This window comes from Botrytis porri, assembly GCF_014898465.1.
Source record: "Botrytis porri strain MUCL 3234 chromosome Unknown BPOR_006, whole genome shotgun sequence".
Classification (NCBI taxonomy): domain Eukaryota; kingdom Fungi; phylum Ascomycota; class Leotiomycetes; order Helotiales; family Sclerotiniaceae; genus Botrytis; species Botrytis porri.
The window spans coordinates 1632488-1653775 of NW_024066080.1; the positions used below are offsets into that span (position 1 = coordinate 1632488).

The following is a 21288-nucleotide window of genomic DNA, read 5'->3' on the forward strand; positions in this document are numbered from 1 at the left end:
TGCAAATTTCTGCAGTGGTATGTAGTCAACGGTTCCTTTTGCATGGCGTTAAATTAGAGCCTCTCCAGCCTGTCGAATCGATTTCGTTCATTTTGGGGGCACCGACAGTAGTCTTTACATGTTCGCTGCACAGTGCATACCTCCTGCGTGCATTGAGATTTGCACTTGCGTCTAATGTCTAATTCAGGAAACATTTGGATCGGAGTATAGGACCAAGGGATCCTCTTTCGACCAGAGGATTTGTCTATGATTGACTGATTAGATGTGTGGAACTCTCTCATTCGGCCTCTTGGGCTTCACTCTGCTATTTGTGGCTGCCACGCTGTCTATCTGTTCATCTTATTTTCCTCATCTAATCCCACTACTTGGTGACTACGAACAGCTAGATGGACGGATAATGCCTAGGAATCGCTTGTCGGAAGAGCTTCTCCAAGGACACAAGGTATAATTTTACGGATTGACGGTACGCTAAAATTCTAGACATGGGCCTTAGAATTGGAGACCTACCACATCTTTCCAAGGTTTAGACGAAAAATCCTTACATTATCCTCCGTAGTCAGCGGTGAAAAAAGCTGGCTACCTAGGTATGGCTGTCGAATATGTAATTTTATGTACCGTCGCGATGAGTTGTACATTTGGTATAGACCTCTGATATCCTCTCGTTTCCCCCTCTTGCTCTTGATCTCTTTCTCGACCCTCTTCCATCTGTCTTTGTCTTGACGTTTTGCTCCTGGATCCATCAATTGATTCATTACATTCTTTTTATATATATACTTAGCATATACTTAGCATTAATACCGAGACCATTCTCGCCTTTTGATTCCTCACTCATTACTACACTAGACATACAGTACGACGACGATACAATAAAGTTAATCCTATTATTTCTATTCTCTTCGAAACCAATCGCTGCGCAATACACTCAACTACGGACGATAGATATATATTAAACACTCATTCAGCAGGAAACAAACACAAAAGATTCAAACACGGGACGAACTACCGACTCACTACTGTCGCAGACATAGCACTCATTACAATACTAGCAAAAACGTTGCGATTGCGATCAAGCATCAATTTCAAGCGAGGCCTCAAGAGGGAAACAAGCAGAATACGAACAGAACTATTAACACCAAACGAAAAAAAGAAAGGCATTTACGAAGGCATTTAAGAATTGATTCCGGCGCATGGAAACACAATATGCGTCTGATTTAGAAGAATTTAGTTCGGCATGTCAAACTCTCCTTCAAGAAGGCCTTTGCATACAAGGTACGCGCAGTCTTACTACCTTCATCCCATCTAGATTTTTGATAGTTTCCCTCACCTTAATTGGTTTTCCTCGCTCACTATCAGCAAAAGATCAGATTCAGAGACGAATCGCTCAGCAGCGGTCCGATTGGTTCCGCCCGAACCCCCTCAACTTTTAAGACAATTGGAGGATGATGATGATGAAGGGGAACAAGCGAATGATTATTATCATGAAAATGATTTCAATAATAAGAATAATGATGATGATAATGACGAAATTTATTCACGATCTCCTCTTCCCACCCAGTCAGCTCATATTCTCTCTCCTGGTCATTCGATTGGCAAAGGCCAATGTTTCTATGGTAGGCAAGGTTCCAGCCCCGATTCAGCCGAGTTTCACCAGATGCCCAAAACGCAACCACTGCCAGCCACTCCTAGAGGCACGTCCACCGCAACGCATAACGCGCCTCAAATTACTACTCCTGCGACACGCTCCTCAACGAGGCCCAGACCCCAGTCAAGAAAGAGACTTGTTGTCAAGGTTGGGGACGGAAAGACATTTTCCCTCGTACCCCAAGATGAACCACTACCCAACGACGACGGAACCTCACAGTCTTTATCCACTAAAACATCATCATCCTCTGTACAAGATTTGGATCATTCTATCACCTCATGCACCAATACCGACTCCACATACACAGCCGCACCTAGTGAGGCAACACCGAGGAAGTCCATATCTGCAGATCATATAAGCTGTTCGTCCTCGGAGTTCTCGATTGTGGGCGGTGTTCGAAAAGTTCCCAAGACACCAGAAAAGGGAAAAGGTCCAGCGTTCGATTATCCTCTTCCTCCTTTGCCAGAAACTTCAGACGGACCAGAGCTCCGCTCCCACGATCTTTCCACCAAACCATCATTCATTTCAACAACCTCCACTGCAAGCGAGGGCACTAATTGGAAAGTTTACAGTCATATTCCAGAATCGCCGACGTACGAATCTGTCTTTACTGCAACTCCCACTCAGCCTAATTTTGAAGTTCTCGACGGTCAATCCGTGCTTGAACAGTCCACTCCTTCAACAACTATCTTTCATCCGCGCAAAGCGTCAATTCAAGGGTCAATTCAAGAGTCAATTCAAGAGTCAATTCAAGAGTCAGTTCAGGAATCAGTTCAGGAATCAGTTCAGGAATCAGTTCAGGAATCAGTTCAGGAATCAGTTCAGGAATCAGTTCAGGAATCAGTTCGGGAATCAGTTCAAGAATCGATCCCGGAATCAAATCAAGAATCTACAGGGACTGTAATACACCGACCCCAAACATCTCAAACGTCATCTGCGAGCACCTCGGATAATTCTAATTACCAAATTCACGAAGAATCTGTCGCTGGCTCAGTCATCTATAGGCCACAGCATCGACCCCAGTTATCCACAAGCACTTCCGGCTATTCGACTTCGAATTATCCTAACTCGAACTATCAAATACATGAGCCAGATACTCCAACTTCAGTAGTCTTCAGACCTCAACACAGACCTCAGTTATCTACAAGCACAACTGGCGATAATTCTAATTACGAAATTCACCGTGGCCGTACCCGAGAACGCTCTGAATCAATTGCCGATTCCTTTCTTGCAGCATCATTTTCTAGTGGCTCCAATTACCGTGTACATCAACACTCTGATATAGATTCAAATTCATCAGTTGTCTATAGAACTCGAGCTCGAGCAGCAACCACTTCTTCTAGCGAACACGAAAATTACGTATTCCACGAAGAGCTATCCAGATCTATATCTCTTTCAAGTGGTCAAGGTCCAGCACCCAAGTATTCTCAAGAATCTCTCCGTATTCCTGCCCTCGGAACAAAGAAGAGATCGAACGATAATTTCGGTTACTACAAGTCAAGATCGCGAGAGACATTGAAATCGAGATCAAATCACTCTCTCCGTAGTGCAGCACACAGCCGAGCTAATTCACTAGCGTCGTTATCAACAATTCACACACAACCCGACGCACAACGAGCAATCGTGGCGAGCGGATCCTTAGTTAATTTATCCGCTCACGCTCAACTCCAGAAACCAAAAGGATTGAGTTCATGGGCAGAATTGCCAAGTCCCACGAGTCCCCATATGATCGAGACTCCACATCAATGGAGCTCACAGCTATCGACTGTGCTCTCCGTATCCGAGGGAACCGGCACCGAACGCGGTTCGCAAGCTTGGTCCGACAGCATGGGAAGAAGGAGTGTATTCGGTCTACCCAGTCGCGGCAGTCGCAACGTTCTCAGCATCAGTTCGTCGCACGGAATCGAAGATGCCTTGTCGGGATCGAGAAGCGAATCTGTGGATCCTCCACGTCCGGCTTGGACACGCACTGGTCGAGGTCTCAGCAGCTCGTCTATTCCTGTTATAGGTGATCAAGATGAATATGGTGATGGAATCACCGCCATGCAAGATCTGCGCACTCGTCCATCCAGAAATAGATTATCTGGCATGTTCAATGCTGGAGCATCCGATACTTCCCGCACACACACCATGCGCTCCTCAATCAGCACCCGCTCCAACAGTTTCCTCGCAAACTCAATCCCAACATGGGCAAGACTCTACTATGGTAGTGGAGAGCGTCGCTATCTAGGCTACAGACCCGAGAGCTCCAACGGCGGAACCCCAAGTCGCAACGGTTCATTCAGTTATGGAAGTGGTTCCCCCAATACAGAAAACTTCCCAGATGAATTATACAGTCCTCGTCGTCGTCCACGAGAAGGCCATCCACATATGCGTGGTTTCTCCCAACAATCTATGGAGATCACCCCTGTACCCGCCGCAGCCCAAGGCAACGGCGCTCTCAGAACCTGGTCCCTCATTTCCAGTGTCTGGTCTCCACATCTCCGTACCGATCGTCGGGCCGCTCGTCAATCGGTTTGGGAACCCCCGCAAATCAACTTCTCAACCGAGGGCGGTTTTTTCGGCCGTCGCAATATCCAAGTCGTTCTCTTCGTCACTGGATTTCTCCTCCCTTTCACCTGGATGATCGCCGCTTTTCTCCCTCTCCCCACGAAACCCGTCCAAGAGATGCGCGAACGCGAAGATAGTACCGGACACCTTACACAAGCGCGGGATGTAGAAAGTCGCGGCAACAATGATTATGTCAAGGAATTTGGCCCGTTGGACGAGGCACGGTATGAGAGTGCTAGATGGTGGAGGAATCTAAATCGTTGGATGAGTGTGGTGGGATTATTGATTATTGCTGCGATTGTAAGTTTGCCATGTCTTTTTTTTTCTTTTTCAAATCGGTGAATAGAAAGCTAATATATACCAGATCATCCTCGCTATCATTGGTACCCGTCAAGGATGGTAATCCCATGTTAATTCGCAGCTTTATCATATCCACCCCCTCACTTTCTCCCTCACTTTCTCCCTCGCTTTCTCTTTCCTCATCTCATCCATACCTCACCTCATCCTCACAACGACACTCAGAACCCAGGACCCACGGCACGGCACACGACACAGATATAACGACCCCATGTATATTAGAGTAGAGCCCCTCTACCCCCTCTCTAATAATGATTCTCACGACCAAATAACGACTCTCACACACACAGATGGGTCTAGACTTTTTGTTTTCACACTTTACACTTTACACTTTTTACACTTATTTATTTTTAGCGCGCGTAGATGATATATTAGCATTATACCCTTTTTTTACGGAAAGAAAAAGCGGGATTGCTTGGCATGTATGTATGTATGTTGGATAATTTTTATTATTGATGATGGTTTGGGAAAAGGAGGATGGATGCATGGGAAGGAAAGGGATGAACACAGGACCTGCCATGCGGTGCGATGCGATGGCAAAGGCGATCATGGCGCTATATGTGCTTGCTTTGTATATATGGATGCAACGTTGGAACGCATGATTGATAGATAGAACAAGATAAAGAAATTTTAATGTTCATGAAGAGCAAATTATCATTCAAACCATCCCAAAATAATATATATATTGTGAATTTTTCAAATCGTGTACGTCGGGTATATATTCGTATTCGCCATGCTACATCTAACCAATATACATCCCTAAAAATTCCCCAACTGAAATGCACAAGCACGCTTTTGTACTCCCCCAGATGTTTCTTCACTTCACTTCAACTCTACTTTCTTTCCCTTTCTCTTCCTCGCCTGAAACTCCGCTTTTGCTTCTTCAATTGCCTCGTCGAGATCCTTCGATGGATCAGCCGGTAACCCAAGAACTGGTTCCTTGCCTCCTAAACTCTCCATACTGGCTGAATGTTTCATTCCCTTATCAGCCTTGCTAGTTCTCTCGCTTACCATCTTCATCAAATGCGATTTAGCAGGCGAGGCGAAGAAAGCGGTTGAAAGGGCAGTACCGATAACAGCGTAAAAATAGACGCGTGACCAAACGAGGAATGAAGCGGGGAGAGTAAGGAGTATGAAGGGAGCGACCGTGAATGAGAATACAACTTGTGTTGCTAGCCACGAGAAGACATCGTAGTATAGTTTGTGAGATGTGGGTTGAGAAGTTTTGGGGTCGATGAAGAAGGGGCGGAAACAACGACGGAAGTCTGGAGATGGTCAGTTAAGGGATCAATGTGAGGTTAGGGGAATAAGACGTACTCTTTGCAACGGTCTGAATAAAACTGGCTAAGATGAATGCGAGGTAATAACCAGGGAAAAATCCGTGCCAGAAAGCACTGGTTACGAAGGTTGCCATGCTAGCTCTGAAACCAGGCTTCCTGCCCTTCGGAGTAACTCGAAGATAGATATAGTTTCGAAGCCAATTATTCGTGTTCATATTCCAGTTTCCAAGATATGCGCGAGTATTTTGGGCTGTTTCCACTCCCCACGGGTCAACGTTGCAAAGTCTGTCCCAAGAGACTTTGCCAGTAACTGGATCAATACCTTTATACCCAAGACCTGAGAGGATACATGCACCCTCAGTCAATGCCCATACACCGTAATACTTCAATCTAGCAGTCATACCGACCATGTGAAGAACAAAGACACGGCGAGCAAAACCATAAGTCATGTACTCATCACCAGTCAAAAGATCAGGCCAATACCACGCAGATAGCTTCAAGAAAAGTAAGATCCAACCCAAACCAGCAGCAGCTTTCCACATTGCCGGAGTGCCGCTCCTTGGAATTTTCCTTAATTTTCGAGTTGGGGGTTTCTTTGAGGGATCAATGCCAGCAGGGACTTCGAACATTGTGGTTTCAATCCACTGCTTATAGTCCACATAATCAAAAGCTGGACCTGCGAAGAGAGATGGGAAGAAAAGGACGTATCCAGCGTAATCTAGCAAGCTTGGAAGTTGTTTGATGGCCCTTTCATTTTGATCTTCAGTCAATTCTTCATCTTTCAGTCGGCCATCTGCAACATTCCAACAGAATGCGGACAGTTTCATAACCATCACCATTTGAGCCCCTGTAATATCCACCGCTCCTGGATTGTTAGCAAATTGTCGAGCCAGCTGGTTCACTGACAAATGTGCCATCAAGAATACGAATCCAACCCATGGCATAAAAGGACCTTGCACATATTTCGCAATGCAGTATGCGCCGATGGAACTAATAGCCAGTGTTCTTGTACCACCCCATAAATCGAAAAGCCCAAGGAGGTAAAACGAGGAAACCCTGGTAGTTGACAGGTTAGCAAATCGAGAAGAGAGTGTGCTTGTCGAGTAGTTTACGCACCCAATGATGAAGAAATTCTTCAAATCAGGTCTCGAATCTGGAACTCGTTTCAAGAGTCCTGCGAATGGATATGATAGGAGGAAGGAAGTAATGAGTTTTACTGTTGGATGTCAGAATGAAACTCAAGTCCTTGATATCTAATCCACATTGCTTGCTTAATCCATACGTTCATCAGTTGAGGCTCCCAAGAGGCCTGCGGCATATTCGAAAGCTGCATAGATACTTGTCAGACTACGTCACATATTGTAGAGGTAAAGCCTTACAAGCATCGATGTATGGTAACATTGTTGGAGATGGATAGTTTCCATGTACTATAAATTGAAGGGAGTTGTTGAGGTGCTACCGTTTCTCCATCAGTGAAGTAAGAATTGTGTTTTGAGTGACAGAAAGACAGATAGTTGTTTGTATCTTGCGAGCTGGCGAACTTCCTTGGTAATTATTTATTTATTCGGATGATCAACACATGTCACAACGCTTCGTTTTCTGCCGGGCGGTGGTGGGGTGGATCGAGTTTAGTGGGATATGTAAGAACGGGTCGTGCCTTGCTCCCGAGCCTTGCTTCCTCCGCCTTGTCCTAGCTTGACCGATTAACACTTACGAGCAAATAGAGCTACTTCGTACATGCAAATCACCTCCCCTTATTATTATTCGAAGCCTTGTTTCAGTAGAAGACTACGGCGATCTATACAGTTTCTTCATACTTCGACAATCTACAATTTGTACGGCGAAACAATACAAAACAAGACATGCTTATGCGCCCTCGACATTAAACCCTCCAAGCTATTCGACCTTGAGTTCCAAATAAGAAACACCATGGATGTCGTTCAAGCTGTATCGGGGTATATCTCGAAGATGGTGTCTGCAGGAGACGGAGCTTCTGGGACGCCATCTGCGAAGATGAAGGTCTTATTACTGGATAGTGATACCGTGTCCATTGTCTCTACTGCGATTACACAATCTGCGCTTTTGAACCATGAAGTATACCTCATCGATCGATTGGACAACCAAAATAGGGAGAAAATGCGCCATCTGAAATGTTTGTGTTTCGTTCGACCGTCGGCAGAGTCTATACAATTCCTAATTGACGAATTCCGCGATCCCAAATACGGTGAATACAATGTGTACTTCAGTAATGTTGTGAAGAAGTCATCCCTGGAGCGATTGGCAGAAGCAGATGATCATGAAGTGGTCAAGCTAGTTCAAGAGCACTTTGCAGATTATATTGTAGTAAATCCAGACCTATTCACATTTGATCTCGGGTTTCCGAAGCAACGAATATGGAGTTCAAATCCAGACATGTGGAATCCAGATGCATTACAACGTACAACCGAAGGGCTCATCGCGGTATTGCTATCGTTAAAGAAGAAGCCTCTCATTCGATACGAAAAGAACAGTTTGCTCGCAAAGAAGTTGGCTACGGAAGTACGATATCACATTGCTCAGGAAGATCAATTATTTGACTTCAGGAAAGTGGATACTCCTCCAATTCTGTTAATTTTAGATCGACGGGACGACCCTATAACACCACTTTTAACACAGTGGACATATCAAGCTATGGTTCACGAACTTCTTGGTATAAAGAATGGGCGGGTTGACCTCAGCGAGGTACCAGAAATTCGTCCCGAGTTGAAAGAAGTCGTCTTGTCGCAAGACCAGGATCCATTCTTCAAGAAGAATATGTATCTCAACTTTGGTGATCTCGGTGGCAATATCAAAGATTATGTCGAGCAGTATCAATCAAGAACCAAAAATAGCTCGAATATTGAATCAATAGCTGATATGAAGCGCTTCATCGAAGAATACCCCGAATTTCGCAAACTTTCTGGCAACGTCAGTAAACATGTCACCCTGGTTGGTGAGTTAAGTAGAATGGTTGGTTCAGATAATTTATTGGAAGTCAGTGAAGTCGAGCAGAGCTTGGCGTGCAACGATGCTCATGCCAGTGATCTAAAAGTAAGTTAGCAGCTCTCGTTTGACGCTACCTCCCATTTACTAACAAGCATTGTAGAATGTACAGAGACTAATTCAGTCTCCCACTGTTACTCCCGACAACAAGCTGAGATTGGTTGCCCTGTACTCGCTTAGATACGAGAAACACCCGTCAAATGCATTACCGATTCTTGTCGATCTCCTTGGCGCAGCCGGAAACGTTCCTCAAAGACGCATCGATCTCGTAGCTAAGCTTCTCATTTACCATTCTTCTTTGCAACTGAACCAATCGACAGGAGGTATTACCGATATGTTCGAATCTTCAAACATATTTTCTGGGGCTCGGGACCGATTTAAGGGGCTAAAGGGCGTAGAAAATGTCTATACGCAACATTCACCACGACTCGAGCTAACACTTCAAGATCTAATCAAAGGAAAGTTGCGCGATCAACAGTATCCTTTCGTTGAAGGTGGGGGAACAACTCGAGATAAGCCTCAAGATATTGTAATTTTCATCATTGGCGGAGCCACTTTTGAAGAGGCAAAGTGCATATCTCAAATAAATGCTTCTTCGCCTGGTGTTAGAGTGGTATTGGGAGGTACTTCAATTCATAACAGCACGACATTTTTGGAGGAAATGGAAGATGCTGTATCCTTATGGCCTGAGCCTGCTCCATCAACTGCTGCTGGGAGGTTACGAAAAGAGACAGGGCGACGTTGAACGAGGAGGAAGCTCAAAATTCTCAGTGATGAGTTGGATATCACTTCTACTAAGGGGCTCCGCGCGATTAACTACCACATTTTGATGCAAGAAATCATCCTCCAGTCCTTGAGATTACCTTCTGACAGGAAGTAGCGTTGTAAAGATAACTTGATTGTCATTGCAGACATTTATCAAAAGGACAGGACCTTCAAACATACGGGGCCTCTCTAAGACATTGCTTAGTGCTGTTAGCACTATTCTATGAGCTACATGATCGCATTTCAAATCGCATATTTTATAGCTGCTGTCACCATGCACTTTTATATGTGGCACCTGCAAAACCTGAAAGTCACCTTCGGGTTTAACCTGGGACTAGATAGGAATATACCTAGTCGGTTTCAGTTCGAAATGGCAATGTGGAATTTTTCGAGCTCTTTGTAAACCTGACAGTATGAAACCTTATCCACATATATCACTTTAAATGTAGTGGAACCACGGGGCCAGAAATTCGAGAAGATCTGGTCTGGTAGTCATTGGAGGTGAGAAGAAAATGGTTGATCCCTTGTCTGGGCGGATTGATGTCAATCAGAAGCATCTTACCAAAATGCTTGCTGGATATTGATCAAGCCGCTCTGATCTACGGACATCGGCGGAGTGAAGCCTAGTATGAGCTGAGCTAGTCTTGTTACCGATTTTTTGACAGTATGCCAATAGGGCACCGCTAGACTTTGGTTACTATAGAGTGTATTGCCACCTCGTTGTCAAAAGATCGACGGCAGCACAAATTATGATCACATAATCGATATCCCGATGTTTTCTTATTAAGTGTGTGAAATCCATTATTTGATATTGAGCTATGGTGAATAATGGTGTCCTAATTCTCGCTACTATCCTCATCCACACCACTATCCTCCTCCTCACTGCCATCAGTATCCTCGTCGCTATCTTCCTCTTCGTCCTCGTCCTCTTCGTCCTCCTCACAGCTGTCCTCATTCTTATCCTGTTTGAGACGTTTCTCGGTAGGAATCTTGTGCCCAACGTACCCTATAAGCGCTGCTATCATTTCTTCGCGCAAGTATCGTCCAGGAGTACCCCAACATTCAGTGAATCTTTCTCTCTCCTCCTTGATCCTCGGCATATTCATCTTCTTTTGACCAGCTACAGACATGCAAACTAGCCAGTGATAGTAAAGATAACGTTTCCGAGGGCGATTTTCGTTCAGAAACGCTAACTTTCTTCCGTGAAGCTTCTCAAAACGAGTGCTTGTAAACCAGTGAACTGTTTTTAGAAGATGTTTGTCCAAGACTCTCAACTCCCAAGAACTTGGGTCCGTTAAGCACGGGACAACCGCTAGTTGGAGGTTATCGAAACATGTTTCGATCTGCTTTTCTAACATTAGACCATTCTTGACGGAGAACAACTCGTCGCTCGCCTCATCCCCAAAGATGTGTTTCATTTGAGCATCTTGCAATTTTGCTGGTATGATATGCGCAGCCACAAATTGGCTTGACTTGCCCCATGAGTGACTCACAACGCACCAGATCTCTTCTTCATCGAGCCCCTGCCGTTTCACTCCATAGAAATCTATCAAACGATTTCGAAATTCAGTTTGCTGAGTACTGGATCTCTTCTTCTCTTTCACACAAAGTTGTAGCATAAGGTCCGTATGTGCCTGATGAGCTTTCTTCAAGCGTGTTTCCTTCTCAGATTTGGTAGATTTGGCTTTTCGTTTCCGTCCCAGTAGTGAATCTTGTATTGCATCTACATATGCGATCTTTCTCCTATACCATGCCCTCCTACGAGAGTGAATTTCGCTCATCGGTATTTCAGTAGAAAGATCTCGCTCAATTTGCTCCACCTTCTCTTGCTGCTCATCCATCTCTCTCAGAGCCTCTCGCAAAACTTGTGCATTGGCGGGCCATTGGGTTGTTGTAGTACTGTAAGATTCGATTGCTTTTCTTTTTTTCCTGATTTCCTTCATCCTTCGTGCGATCGGGTAGCTTGGCGGGCATGATTTCTAGGAAATTAATATTTCTATCTTTACTTGTTCGGAAAAAATTGGAATTGAGTGTTCGGAAGAATCAAGTGACAATATCGCAGTATTTAAAGGTGGGAAGCTGTGATCTTTCAATTAAGTATTGGGAAATAATTGACACTAATTTATAGTTTAGGACTGGATCGTGAGCACCAGACTATTTCTTGTTCCGATCGACGTTTAGTCTTTGTAGATCATTGATTTTTCCAAGTTTGTGGTTTCTCCTTAAGCCTCATCGCTTAACTAGATGGCTTCTTGATCTTTCGCACCGTTTCTCTGATTGAAAACTAGTTTATACTATTGCAAGTTAATTCAAGCTTGAGATAAAAATATAGTGTGCGGATCATCTTCTTCTTCTTGATTCTTGAGTACCTACCTACATACATCATTAGAATAGAATGATTAGAGTGATATTTCCCCTCATCCTTACTTAATTTGGTGTTGGGATGTATATTTTACTTCTATTCTATTTCATTCTATTAACATAAATTTCGAATTTCGAGATTCAATATTGAAATTTATTATATCATCATCATCATCACCATTCTGCAAATAAAATACCATCTCAACACCCCACCACCCCTCGATTTTGAATATGAAGCTACTCATCTACAATTGACATGGACATAAGAGATATAACTTGTAGAATTGGGATGAGCTAGGTTCTGTTGGATTAAGTCTGAATAAGGAGATGGATGAATGGGTGTGTATGAGCAAAGATGAGATTTGGTGTGAGCGTTCGGGAATGAGATAGTAGGTTCATGTAGAAGTTGGGTTTGGGTTGAGGTTGAGCTAAGGTGTCCTGAGTGGAATTTGGGATGCTGAATGGAAACTAAGGTGTGTATCAGGTAGTAGTTGAGGTTTGGGGAAGCGTACTGTTTTGTGGGTGGAAGGAAGGAAGACAACTGATGTTGTCTGTCGCATCTTACATGAATGTGAAGAATGGACGCAATGCCAAATTTCAAATTTCAAATCACAAGTCGGAAGGTCCAAAACCATCGATACACAATGCTATTATCTATCATCCGTATCTTCATCTCGAATAACAAGATTCAAAATCCTGGATCATACCAAATCCATACATATTTTTTCTTTCAAAATTCTCAAAGCAGGATCAAACAACAAGTAAACATTACTATCAGTAGCTAGATAATCTTACAATATGTACAAAATTCATCACTATCATCTACTGAGTCTTCTGCTTCCTCCTCTTTTCTTCCGCTTTATATCTAAATCCATGGGATACAAGCATATAATTACCAAAGAACTCCTCTGCAAAATCATCGAATTTCACGTAGTCGGCTCCGAGTCGATAGGCGGCTGCGATTCCTGATACCAGGGCTAATTCGTGCATGTTCTGATGATTTGTTAGGGTTGCGATTTTTGCTTGATATCTATCTTTTCCCAGTCCAGAGTTAAACTCCTTTAAAGGGGAGATACAAAATGAGAATCATAGGCGAGGAAAGAGAAACATACCACGAGCGTCCAACTTCCCGCAAACCAGGTTTGATTCTTTCCATTGATAAACATCATTCCAGGTACAACCCTAGCATAATGTTGCCAGCGATGACCAAGTTGATGCCACCATTTTTTCTCAATCACTTTATCTAGAGAAATTTCATCAATCGTCCAATGGTCGCGGTTCGAGGCATCGAGGAAAATAGATTGAAAGACATGACGATCATATGGAACGGGTGCAGTTTCTGCATCATGATCCTGACGGAATTGATGTTGATAGTTTGTGCAGCTGGAGAGGGGCGTTAGTTTTTCTGAAGGTAAAGGTAGAAGGGGAAAGGGGAAGAGCGTACTCAAAAGACATTTCGATTTTTTTAGGGTCGTGTGCGTAGGATTTGGTGTAATACATGGGTCGAAAACCACTAGGTTCATTATCAACACCACGTCGTTCACCTTTTGAGAAGGCAATTTGGTCTTTTTGGGCCTGAGATTTAGGATCAGCGCAGAGGGAGGGGTCGAATTCAGTTTCGTAATGTTTGCGGAAGTATTCATGGTCGGAGCTGAAACTTGTTAGTATCTTCATGGGAGTATGTGTGAGGAAGAGATGAAAAGAAAAAGGGAGAGGGAAAATCTTACTGGGTAACTGTTATGTCATCGTAGAATCTAATAAGATGGTTAGCTTATGAACGTTTACAACGCCCGCGATATAAGGGTAATAATTTACCTGGCTCCTCCAAGCACGAGTTTCTCCTTAAAAGTGGCAGTTTTCCCAAGGATTTTGAGTGCATCATCAGCTAATACACACATTACCAATTCATCAAATGTTTCAGATTTGGAATTTGGCCCCGTGTGTTCCCCCTTTCTATCATTTGCATCAGGATTAAACTGTCTCGTGGTCATCACAACCCCTTTTTCATTACGTTGAATAATCTCCGTGACATCAGTGTTGAGACGTATATCTACACCTTTTGATTCGAGATCTTTTCTCCAATCTTCATAAAAGTTATGAAGATTAGGGAATGTCAACATTTGGGGTAAGTTTGGAAGAAGTGTATCTGGATCATAGTCCCAGAGCTTCATGTTCTTGTCATCAAACAAACGCTCCAAGATCGCGCACGATACATTGGCAGTTTGGTTACCGGTACCGAGAAATAGAGCAATGAGAGGATACACCATCTTATCTCCAAAGTCCTTGCTGAAAAAGAACATCTTGAGCATGATTCGAATAGGTATTACCCCCATCGCAGGCATCAACCACTTGATAATCTTCAACACCTTGCCGAATTTCTTGATATCGCTCGAGAAGCGTTCGACAAGAGGACTAGGGAAACAATTTGTCCAGAACCCATCTTCGCCTTTCCCAAATGCGACTTGAAGTTTGACGCCTTGGGCTTCGTGGCCATATTGTTTGAAGAAGTGGCAAGTATGTTTGAAAATTGGTGAACCACCTTGGACCCCATCGTTCATCCAATCGGTGCCAAATTTCTCTTTGTCAAGGGCTATGGAGGTTGCTTGGCCTCCGGTTACACCCATTCTTTCGATTATGGTCACTTTGAATTTATCTGGATGCTGGGCAAGAGTGGCGGCACATGACATTCCTGCCGCTCCAGCTCCAATTATCACTACATGTTTTCTTTGACCGGAGGAGGCCATTGTGAATCGGAGTGGCGGGGCAGGGTGGAAATCGATATGACAGCAAGGTAAGAGAGATTTTTCTTTTGCAGATTGGGTCGATTCTTTAATTAAGAGATTATGATTAACAAAACAAGAGAATGATGGATCGACAGTAATAAAAGGACCGAAATATGTGATCTTTGACGCACAGTATAATTACTCGTAGTATGGTTGGTTTCGTTGATGTGTAGCATTGGCATTTGACTCGTCGACGTCATGATTTCAATTACACTTTCCCCACGAATTTTCTAATTCCAACCCAGACATTGAGAACTTACTTTGCACTTTGCACTTTGCCTCAGCTCCAAGGTTCTTGCCTATACGAATAAAGACTTTTCATTGATTTCGCTGGTTCTTCCTATGAATCAGTGATAAGTATCGCTCTCTTTGATGATGGCACATTTTGGTTGTCCTCGTTGTTTAGATTGATTGCTTTCAGAGCAGGTTGGTAAGGTTAACCTACCGAGGATGTATAAATACATATAAATACATATAAATACGCTCAAATTTGTGTAAACCATTATTGTACTCGGTAAGGTTAATTATGATTGCTTTTGTATTTTCCGAAGCGAGACTTTAGACATCTTCACCGTTCCGTTCCAAGGAGCTGATGGAGGGATACATAATTATACTACCGATTTTCAGTCACAGACTTACAGCAATGAGATGTCAAAGGCAAGGTAAGGTTATAATAGACACTGAAAACTTTCCACTCCTTTAATATATAACTCATTAATAAGAAGAGATCTTCTTGTCTTTTGCCGGTAAGCCTATCACAACCTGGCAATGCTTCACAATGCTTATACGAGCAATCAATCAGATAAGCTATCTCGAGGCTATCATGGTGGTGGGTGGTTGTAACACTCACCTGCCCAGTCGACTGGCCCCGATCAGCTAGAACTTTTGAGGTTTCTGCCGATCCGCTCACCGCCATACATTTCTATTGACTCGATTGGCAAGTAATAAGTGAGTGGAACGTCCGGGTCTCTCAATCTCTCAATCTCACATTATCGCTACCTAATTCCCATTCGATCGGGTTTCCGGGATATATCCAAATAAACCAATCTCACCCCTCTGACGATCAACGTGCATGTTAGAATAGGCGAATCGCTTGGGTCTGGACTGTTGACTTCTGCTCCGATACTTATTTTGCAGCGTGGATGTCTCCGAATTTGCGGGGAAGATGCAGGAATCTCAAATCAGTTCACGAAAATGAAGCTTTCTGTCAGGAACCACCTTCCCAATACGTGGTCCCAGCCGTTGGAAGCTGCATGAGTGACGACTACCTACTTCACAAGTCACAATCTAGGGATTGGTTGACCAATACAATCAAAGCCACGTGCGTAGTTGAAGTGGTTATCATGGAATGGTAGGTTGGAATCTAATCGGATAAGTATCGTGCATTTCCCTTCCCACATGTTTCTTGATATACTCCCATCTCACACTAGTTAATCTGTTTTGCATCTAAAAATGCATTTCCCGGTAGCTTTGACTGCGCTATCGCTACTGTCCGTCACATCAGCACACAAAGGTCACAAGCGACGATCCGTCCCGTCGAGTCCTCAAGCATTGAACAAGACGCTCACAAATACCATTCTAAATGCTGGAGGTCCCATCCTTCACTACAATGGCACTGGTCCCGTACCTTCTTACAATGAAACGTCTCCTCTCCCAGTACCATTGCCTATTTTAAGGTATTATTATTCATTCCTCTCGTGTTGCAAAACTAACAACCACTAGTAAGCAAGAAATTGAAGATAACATCTTCAATGAGATTCAAGGAATTGTTAACGGAAATGGACTCACGACCGACTGCGCAAAATGCATTGCCAGTACAGAAGTCATGCATCTTGCAGCTATCATGCAACCTGTTGAGACGATTGTGAATCTTCTTATTCGTGCCTGTGAAACGTTTCCGAAGGTCCATGACAGTATCTACGCCCAGACCTGTTATGAAGAGTACTCCGGAATTGGTGGAACTGGTCCGTATCTTGCTCAACTATTTGCAAAAATGAGCATGGCGACCGATGATATGCAAGGTTACTGTTTTTATGTATGGGATACTTGCAGTATACCCGCGACAATTCCTATCGATGAATCTGCATATTTTAAACCTAAACCAGCAAACAAAACAACGGCTCCTTCGCCATCTAGTAAGTCCCAACACCTTAATTGACTATGAGTAAACTAATTCTGACGTCACAATAGACCAAACTATAGATGTTCTACATCTCTCTGATTGGCATTTAGACTCACGATATGATATTGGCAGTGAGGCTAATTGCTCTCAGTATTTGTGCTGCAGACCATATTCAACTAACACTGACCTCGATACGACGGGTGACAACCCATCTACGCCTGCGTCTCGTTTTGGATACTTCTATTGCGATTCCCCTCCTGACTTGGCTCTCTCTGCCTTTTCAACTATGGACCAATTTATCAACAGGTCTGATGTAGCATTTACAATATTTACTGGTGATATTGTAAGCCACGATAATGACGACCAAATAAGTCGAGCCTATGTAGAGTATGAAGAGACGGTCACCTACCAAACTTTTAAGGCTCAAATGAAGAACAGTCCCATCTATGCGACCTTAGGAAACCATGATTCTCTACCGGAGGCTCTGAATACTCCCAATTCTATCAACAACTCCACGGGACAATCCAATGTGTTTTCATGGAATTATAATTTATTGTCCAGCTTGTGGCTGAACAATGGATGGATTGATAGTGAAGCAGCCCAGTATGCATCAAATCACTATGGTGCATATGCCACGGTCACATCTCAAGGTTTAAAGATTATCTCTATCAATACAGACTTCTGGTATACGGCCAACATCTTCAACTTCTTCAACATGACAAATCCAGACACTTCTGGAATTCTTACATTCCTTGCCAACGAGCTTCAAAAATCGGAGGATATTAATCAACGCGTCTGGATCATCGGACATGTTCTTCCGGGATATGATGGTACAAATGCGCTTCCCAACCCCACAGCCTTGTTCTACAGTATCGTTGCTCGGTTCTCTCCATTGACCATCGCGGGAATATTCTTTGGTCACACACACGAGGATCAGCTCATGATCTACTATGATTTCCTACCCAACTCGACAATTTCCAGCAACACATCGTCGGTCATTCGTAATACCACGTTGGTGGATTACAACAACCCTATTCAAGTTGCATACATAGGGCCTTCTATTACCCCTCTTACCGGACTCAACGCTGGATGGGTTGATCTTCAGGTCGATGCTTCGACTTTCTCAGTTATTAATTCTCAAACTTACTTCGCCAATATGTCCAACGCTAACTCCTGGACAACACCAACATGGGAACTCGAGTACGATACGCGTCAAGTATATGATCCAAATACTACTTGGCCCGTTAATGCTCCTCTGGATGGCGCTTTCTGGCATGGAGTGACAGAGGATATGTTAGCAAACAACACTTTAGTAGAAGTCTATAATTTCCTGGAAACCAAAAGTTCCGCAATGACGGAAAGCTGTAGTACAGAAGCTTGTGCGAAGCAGAAAGTTTGTTATTTGAGAAGTGGAAGTGCAACATTGGGTTATGCTTGTCCCGATAGCGACGGACCTTTTTGAATGCAGTATTAATATGTTAGGAGTGGCCATAAGCCAGTACAATGAAAATGTCAAAGACTTTTGACCTAGACTATGCTTGAAGACGATTCTGTGTTACCAATTAAGATTGGATCTCTGTCTCCATCACAATATCATGGTTGTTGTACCTCTCTACTGTCGATCGATGTTACTCCTAGAGAACCAGTTTAATTGCTTGTCCTTCAATAGAAGTATGAATATCTTTTTCTAGAAAACATCTATCGTAGATCTACCTAGGTCAATGATATCACCATCAAAACAAAAAGAAAACACACGACAGAGTAAGTATATTTACAAGCAATTATTCTCATCGACTCTGACGGAATTAAAATGTGATACGTAGGTAAACAGCGAAAACCCCTAACTTACTAGTACCTAGCGCTTACCTAGCAGAAAGCAAGCACCACATCAGCGCTAACACAATCCTAATTAACCCATCCACCAGATCCCATGTCTTTCAGATCAGATAAGCATCGTATTACATAAGCGAGGAGTAGGGGTGGAACATCTTGACCTTTCTCTTTTTTATTTAAATCTATACACCTAGGTATTCAACAATTGAATTACATCTCTATTTATCCTCGTAGTAAAACAAACCGAGGACAATAAGGAGACGTTCATTCATTTATCCATCTCACATCATGTCCCCTCACACCCCCCTCCGAAATGAACGCGAACCCCTCCTCGCGCCTCCCACCGAACCGACTAAGGTTCGCGATGCGTTGATCACGGGATCGCAGGTTTATCGAGATGTTGGGACTGGGTCATATGGTGCGGAGAACTCGAGTCGAGATGCAGAAGTCAATGAAGAAGATAATAATGAGGAAAATGGAAATGGAGAAGATAACGGAGAAGAAGAAGACGAAACACCACTCCCCCTGGGACAGATTCTCGGACTCTGCTACATCCGATTAGTCGAACCGGTGGCGTTTTTTTCCGTCTTTGCCTTTCTCAATCAGATGTTGTGGGAGATTGGGGGGATTGGGATGGGAGAGGTGGGGTTTTATTCGGGGTTGATTGTGAGTTTTTTTTGGTTTGTTTGAGGGGGGAATTGGATTTGGTTTGTTCTGTTGTTTTTTGAGGGGGGGATAGAGGTAGGGAGGATGGGAAGGGGAAAAGGGGAGGGAGAGAGAATTAGGATGGGTGCAAAACGGAGAGAAGAGCGTCATGGATATACCATATACTCTACAACAAACCAAAAAAAACTAACCCCCAACCCAGGAATCCCTCTTCTCCATCACCGAAATGATCCTCATGGTCCACTGGGGCCGGGCCTCCGACAAATTCGGCCGCAAACCCATCATGATCACTTCGCTCCTCGGTATCTCCTTCGCAACAGGCATCTTTGGGTTCGGTAGGAGCATTGGACAATTAATCATTTTTCGATGTATTGCTGGACTGTTCGCGGGGACCATCGTGTGAGTTTCTTTGATTTTGTCATTCGTCTTTCGTTTTCGTCCTTTCATTAAATCTCGTCATGTATCTGGGAGTCCTGACTGACCGATAGGTAAAAGCACAATCCGAACCATGATCTCGGAAAACAGCACCAAGAAAACCCAAGCGAGAGCCTTTAGTTATTTTTCCGTAGCGGGCAATCTGGGGATCCTGATGGGTCCGTTGATTGGTACGTGAAGCTAACCTATTTCAAGTATCTAAAGTGCCTAGACAGATACGTGGGAATTCGAACCAAAAACTAACATTCTCCATCCAGGTGGCGCCATGTCCGAACCCGCAAAGCAGTATCCGTCTATTTTTGGCGGGGTAAAGTTTTTCGAGGAATTTCCCTTTGCGCTTCCGACGATTTGTACGGGGTTGTTCGCGTTGAGCTCAACGTTGGTGGCGGCGTTCTATATTAAAGAGGTGAGCGGTTCATCAAGACTGTGGTAGAAAGTCCAAGTCACTAATTAGTATCCAGACTTTAGGCAAGAAAAAGTATCAGAAAGTAGGAGCGCGCGATGGGATGACTATGAGCGAACTTTTAAAATTCCCCGGCGTAGCGAGATGTATCTACATTTCGTGCCATGTAAATCTAATGAGTACAATTTACACATCCGGTTCGTGTCACTTATTTCCTCGCCTATCTCTTTCCCCCTCCATTGCTAACCTCCTCCTCCCGCAAATAGTACTATCTGTATTCTGGTTCACCCCTATCTCGCTCGGCGGTCTAGGTTTCTCACCCTTCCGCATCTCTCTCTTCATAGCCCTTGCAGGTTTCTCGCAAGCTTTCTGGATGATCGTCGTATTCCCTCCCTTGCACAAACGCGTCGGTACCGTTGGTATCCTGCGCGCATGCGCTTTCTTTTGGCCTTTCCTCTTCGCTTTCTGTCCTTTTGCAAACTTTCTATTACGCATGGGATGGGAAACGACGTTTTGGGTCGTGTATCCAACCAGTATGTCGATGGGGGTTGGAGTCAGTATGGCGTTTAGTATGTCTTTCCCCTCTCTTACCTACTACTCTACTTCTAGATCTCCCACCCATCTCCCCACTCTTACACCCCCAATCCTCTCCATCCAAACTAACAACCCCCCTCCTCTAGCATGTGGCCAACTAGCCCTGAATGACATTGCACCCTCTTCCGAAACTCTCGGCACCCTCAATAGTATCGCACTCGCCGTCACGAGCGGTACCCGCGCCTTTGTCCCCGCTCTCTTCACTATCATCTTCGCATATGGCGTTACGCATCAGATTCTCTGGGGATATTTCATCTGGGTATTTGAAATATTGGTTGCGATAGGATTGGTTATTGCGGTGCAGTTCTTACCAAGAGAGGCTTATGGGAGGACAAAGAAATAGATGGGTTAAGTGGGGGAGAAAGAAACAATAGACGAGAGAGGAAAGAGGGAAGACTAAAGTATAAAGTTGATAGAACGTAATAAATTTGAATAGAGATAGAGAAATAGGTTGGAAAAAGAGTTGAGGTCATAGA

General features: G+C 43.9%; 7 protein-coding genes across 7 annotated transcripts; 4 read left to right on the forward strand and 3 right to left on the reverse strand.

Annotated features, from left to right (window-relative positions):
• Positions 1-1231: 1231 nt before the first annotated feature.
• Positions 1232-4595, forward strand: EAF01_005001 (uncharacterized protein; the record flags this gene model as incomplete). The annotated part of the gene is made up of 3 exons (XM_038913256.1): positions 1232-1269; positions 1360-4492; positions 4557-4595. The coding sequence occupies 3 exons, from the start codon at positions 1232-1234 to the stop codon at positions 4593-4595; spliced, it is 3210 nt and encodes a 1069-aa protein (XP_038771342.1).
• A 776-nt stretch (positions 4596-5371) lies between these two features.
• Positions 5372-7230, reverse strand: EAF01_005002 (uncharacterized protein; the record flags this gene model as incomplete). The annotated part of the gene is made up of 5 exons (XM_038913257.1): positions 5372-5814; positions 5867-6885; positions 6946-7045; positions 7112-7156; positions 7209-7230. The coding sequence occupies 5 exons, from the start codon at positions 7228-7230 to the stop codon at positions 5372-5374; spliced, it is 1629 nt and encodes a 542-aa protein (XP_038771343.1).
• Positions 7231-7758: 528 nt separating this feature from the next.
• Positions 7759-9595, forward strand: EAF01_005003 (uncharacterized protein; the record flags this gene model as incomplete). The annotated part of the gene is made up of 2 exons (XM_038913258.1): positions 7759-8898; positions 8954-9595. 2 exons carry the CDS (start codon positions 7759-7761, stop codon positions 9593-9595), a joined length of 1782 nt encoding a protein of 593 aa, XP_038771344.1.
• Positions 9596-10451: 856 nt separating this feature from the next.
• EAF01_005004 (uncharacterized protein) lies at positions 10452-11558 on the reverse strand (the record flags this gene model as incomplete). The annotated part of the gene is made up of 1 exon (XM_038913259.1): positions 10452-11558. One exon carries the CDS (start codon positions 11556-11558, stop codon positions 10452-10454), a length of 1107 nt encoding a protein of 368 aa, XP_038771345.1.
• Positions 11559-12798: 1240 nt separating this feature from the next.
• Positions 12799-14720, reverse strand: EAF01_005005 (uncharacterized protein; the record flags this gene model as incomplete). Its single annotated transcript, XM_038913260.1, has 5 exons — positions 12799-12969; positions 13089-13359; positions 13421-13627; positions 13704-13730; positions 13792-14720. The coding sequence occupies 5 exons, from the start codon at positions 14718-14720 to the stop codon at positions 12799-12801; spliced, it is 1605 nt and encodes a 534-aa protein (XP_038771346.1).
• Positions 14721-16211: 1491 nt separating this feature from the next.
• On the forward strand, positions 16212-18343 carry EAF01_005006 (uncharacterized protein; the record flags this gene model as incomplete). Its single annotated transcript, XM_038913261.1, has 3 exons — positions 16212-16435; positions 16482-16894; positions 16950-18343. The coding sequence occupies 3 exons, from the start codon at positions 16212-16214 to the stop codon at positions 18341-18343; spliced, it is 2031 nt and encodes a 676-aa protein (XP_038771347.1).
• Positions 18344-19002: 659 nt separating this feature from the next.
• On the forward strand, positions 19003-21155 carry EAF01_005007 (uncharacterized protein; the record flags this gene model as incomplete). The annotated part of the gene is made up of 7 exons (XM_038913262.1): positions 19003-19380; positions 19583-19779; positions 19876-19985; positions 20073-20221; positions 20277-20415; positions 20485-20787; positions 20899-21155. 7 exons carry the CDS (start codon positions 19003-19005, stop codon positions 21153-21155), a joined length of 1533 nt encoding a protein of 510 aa, XP_038771348.1.
• Positions 21156-21288: the final 133 nt, after the last annotated feature.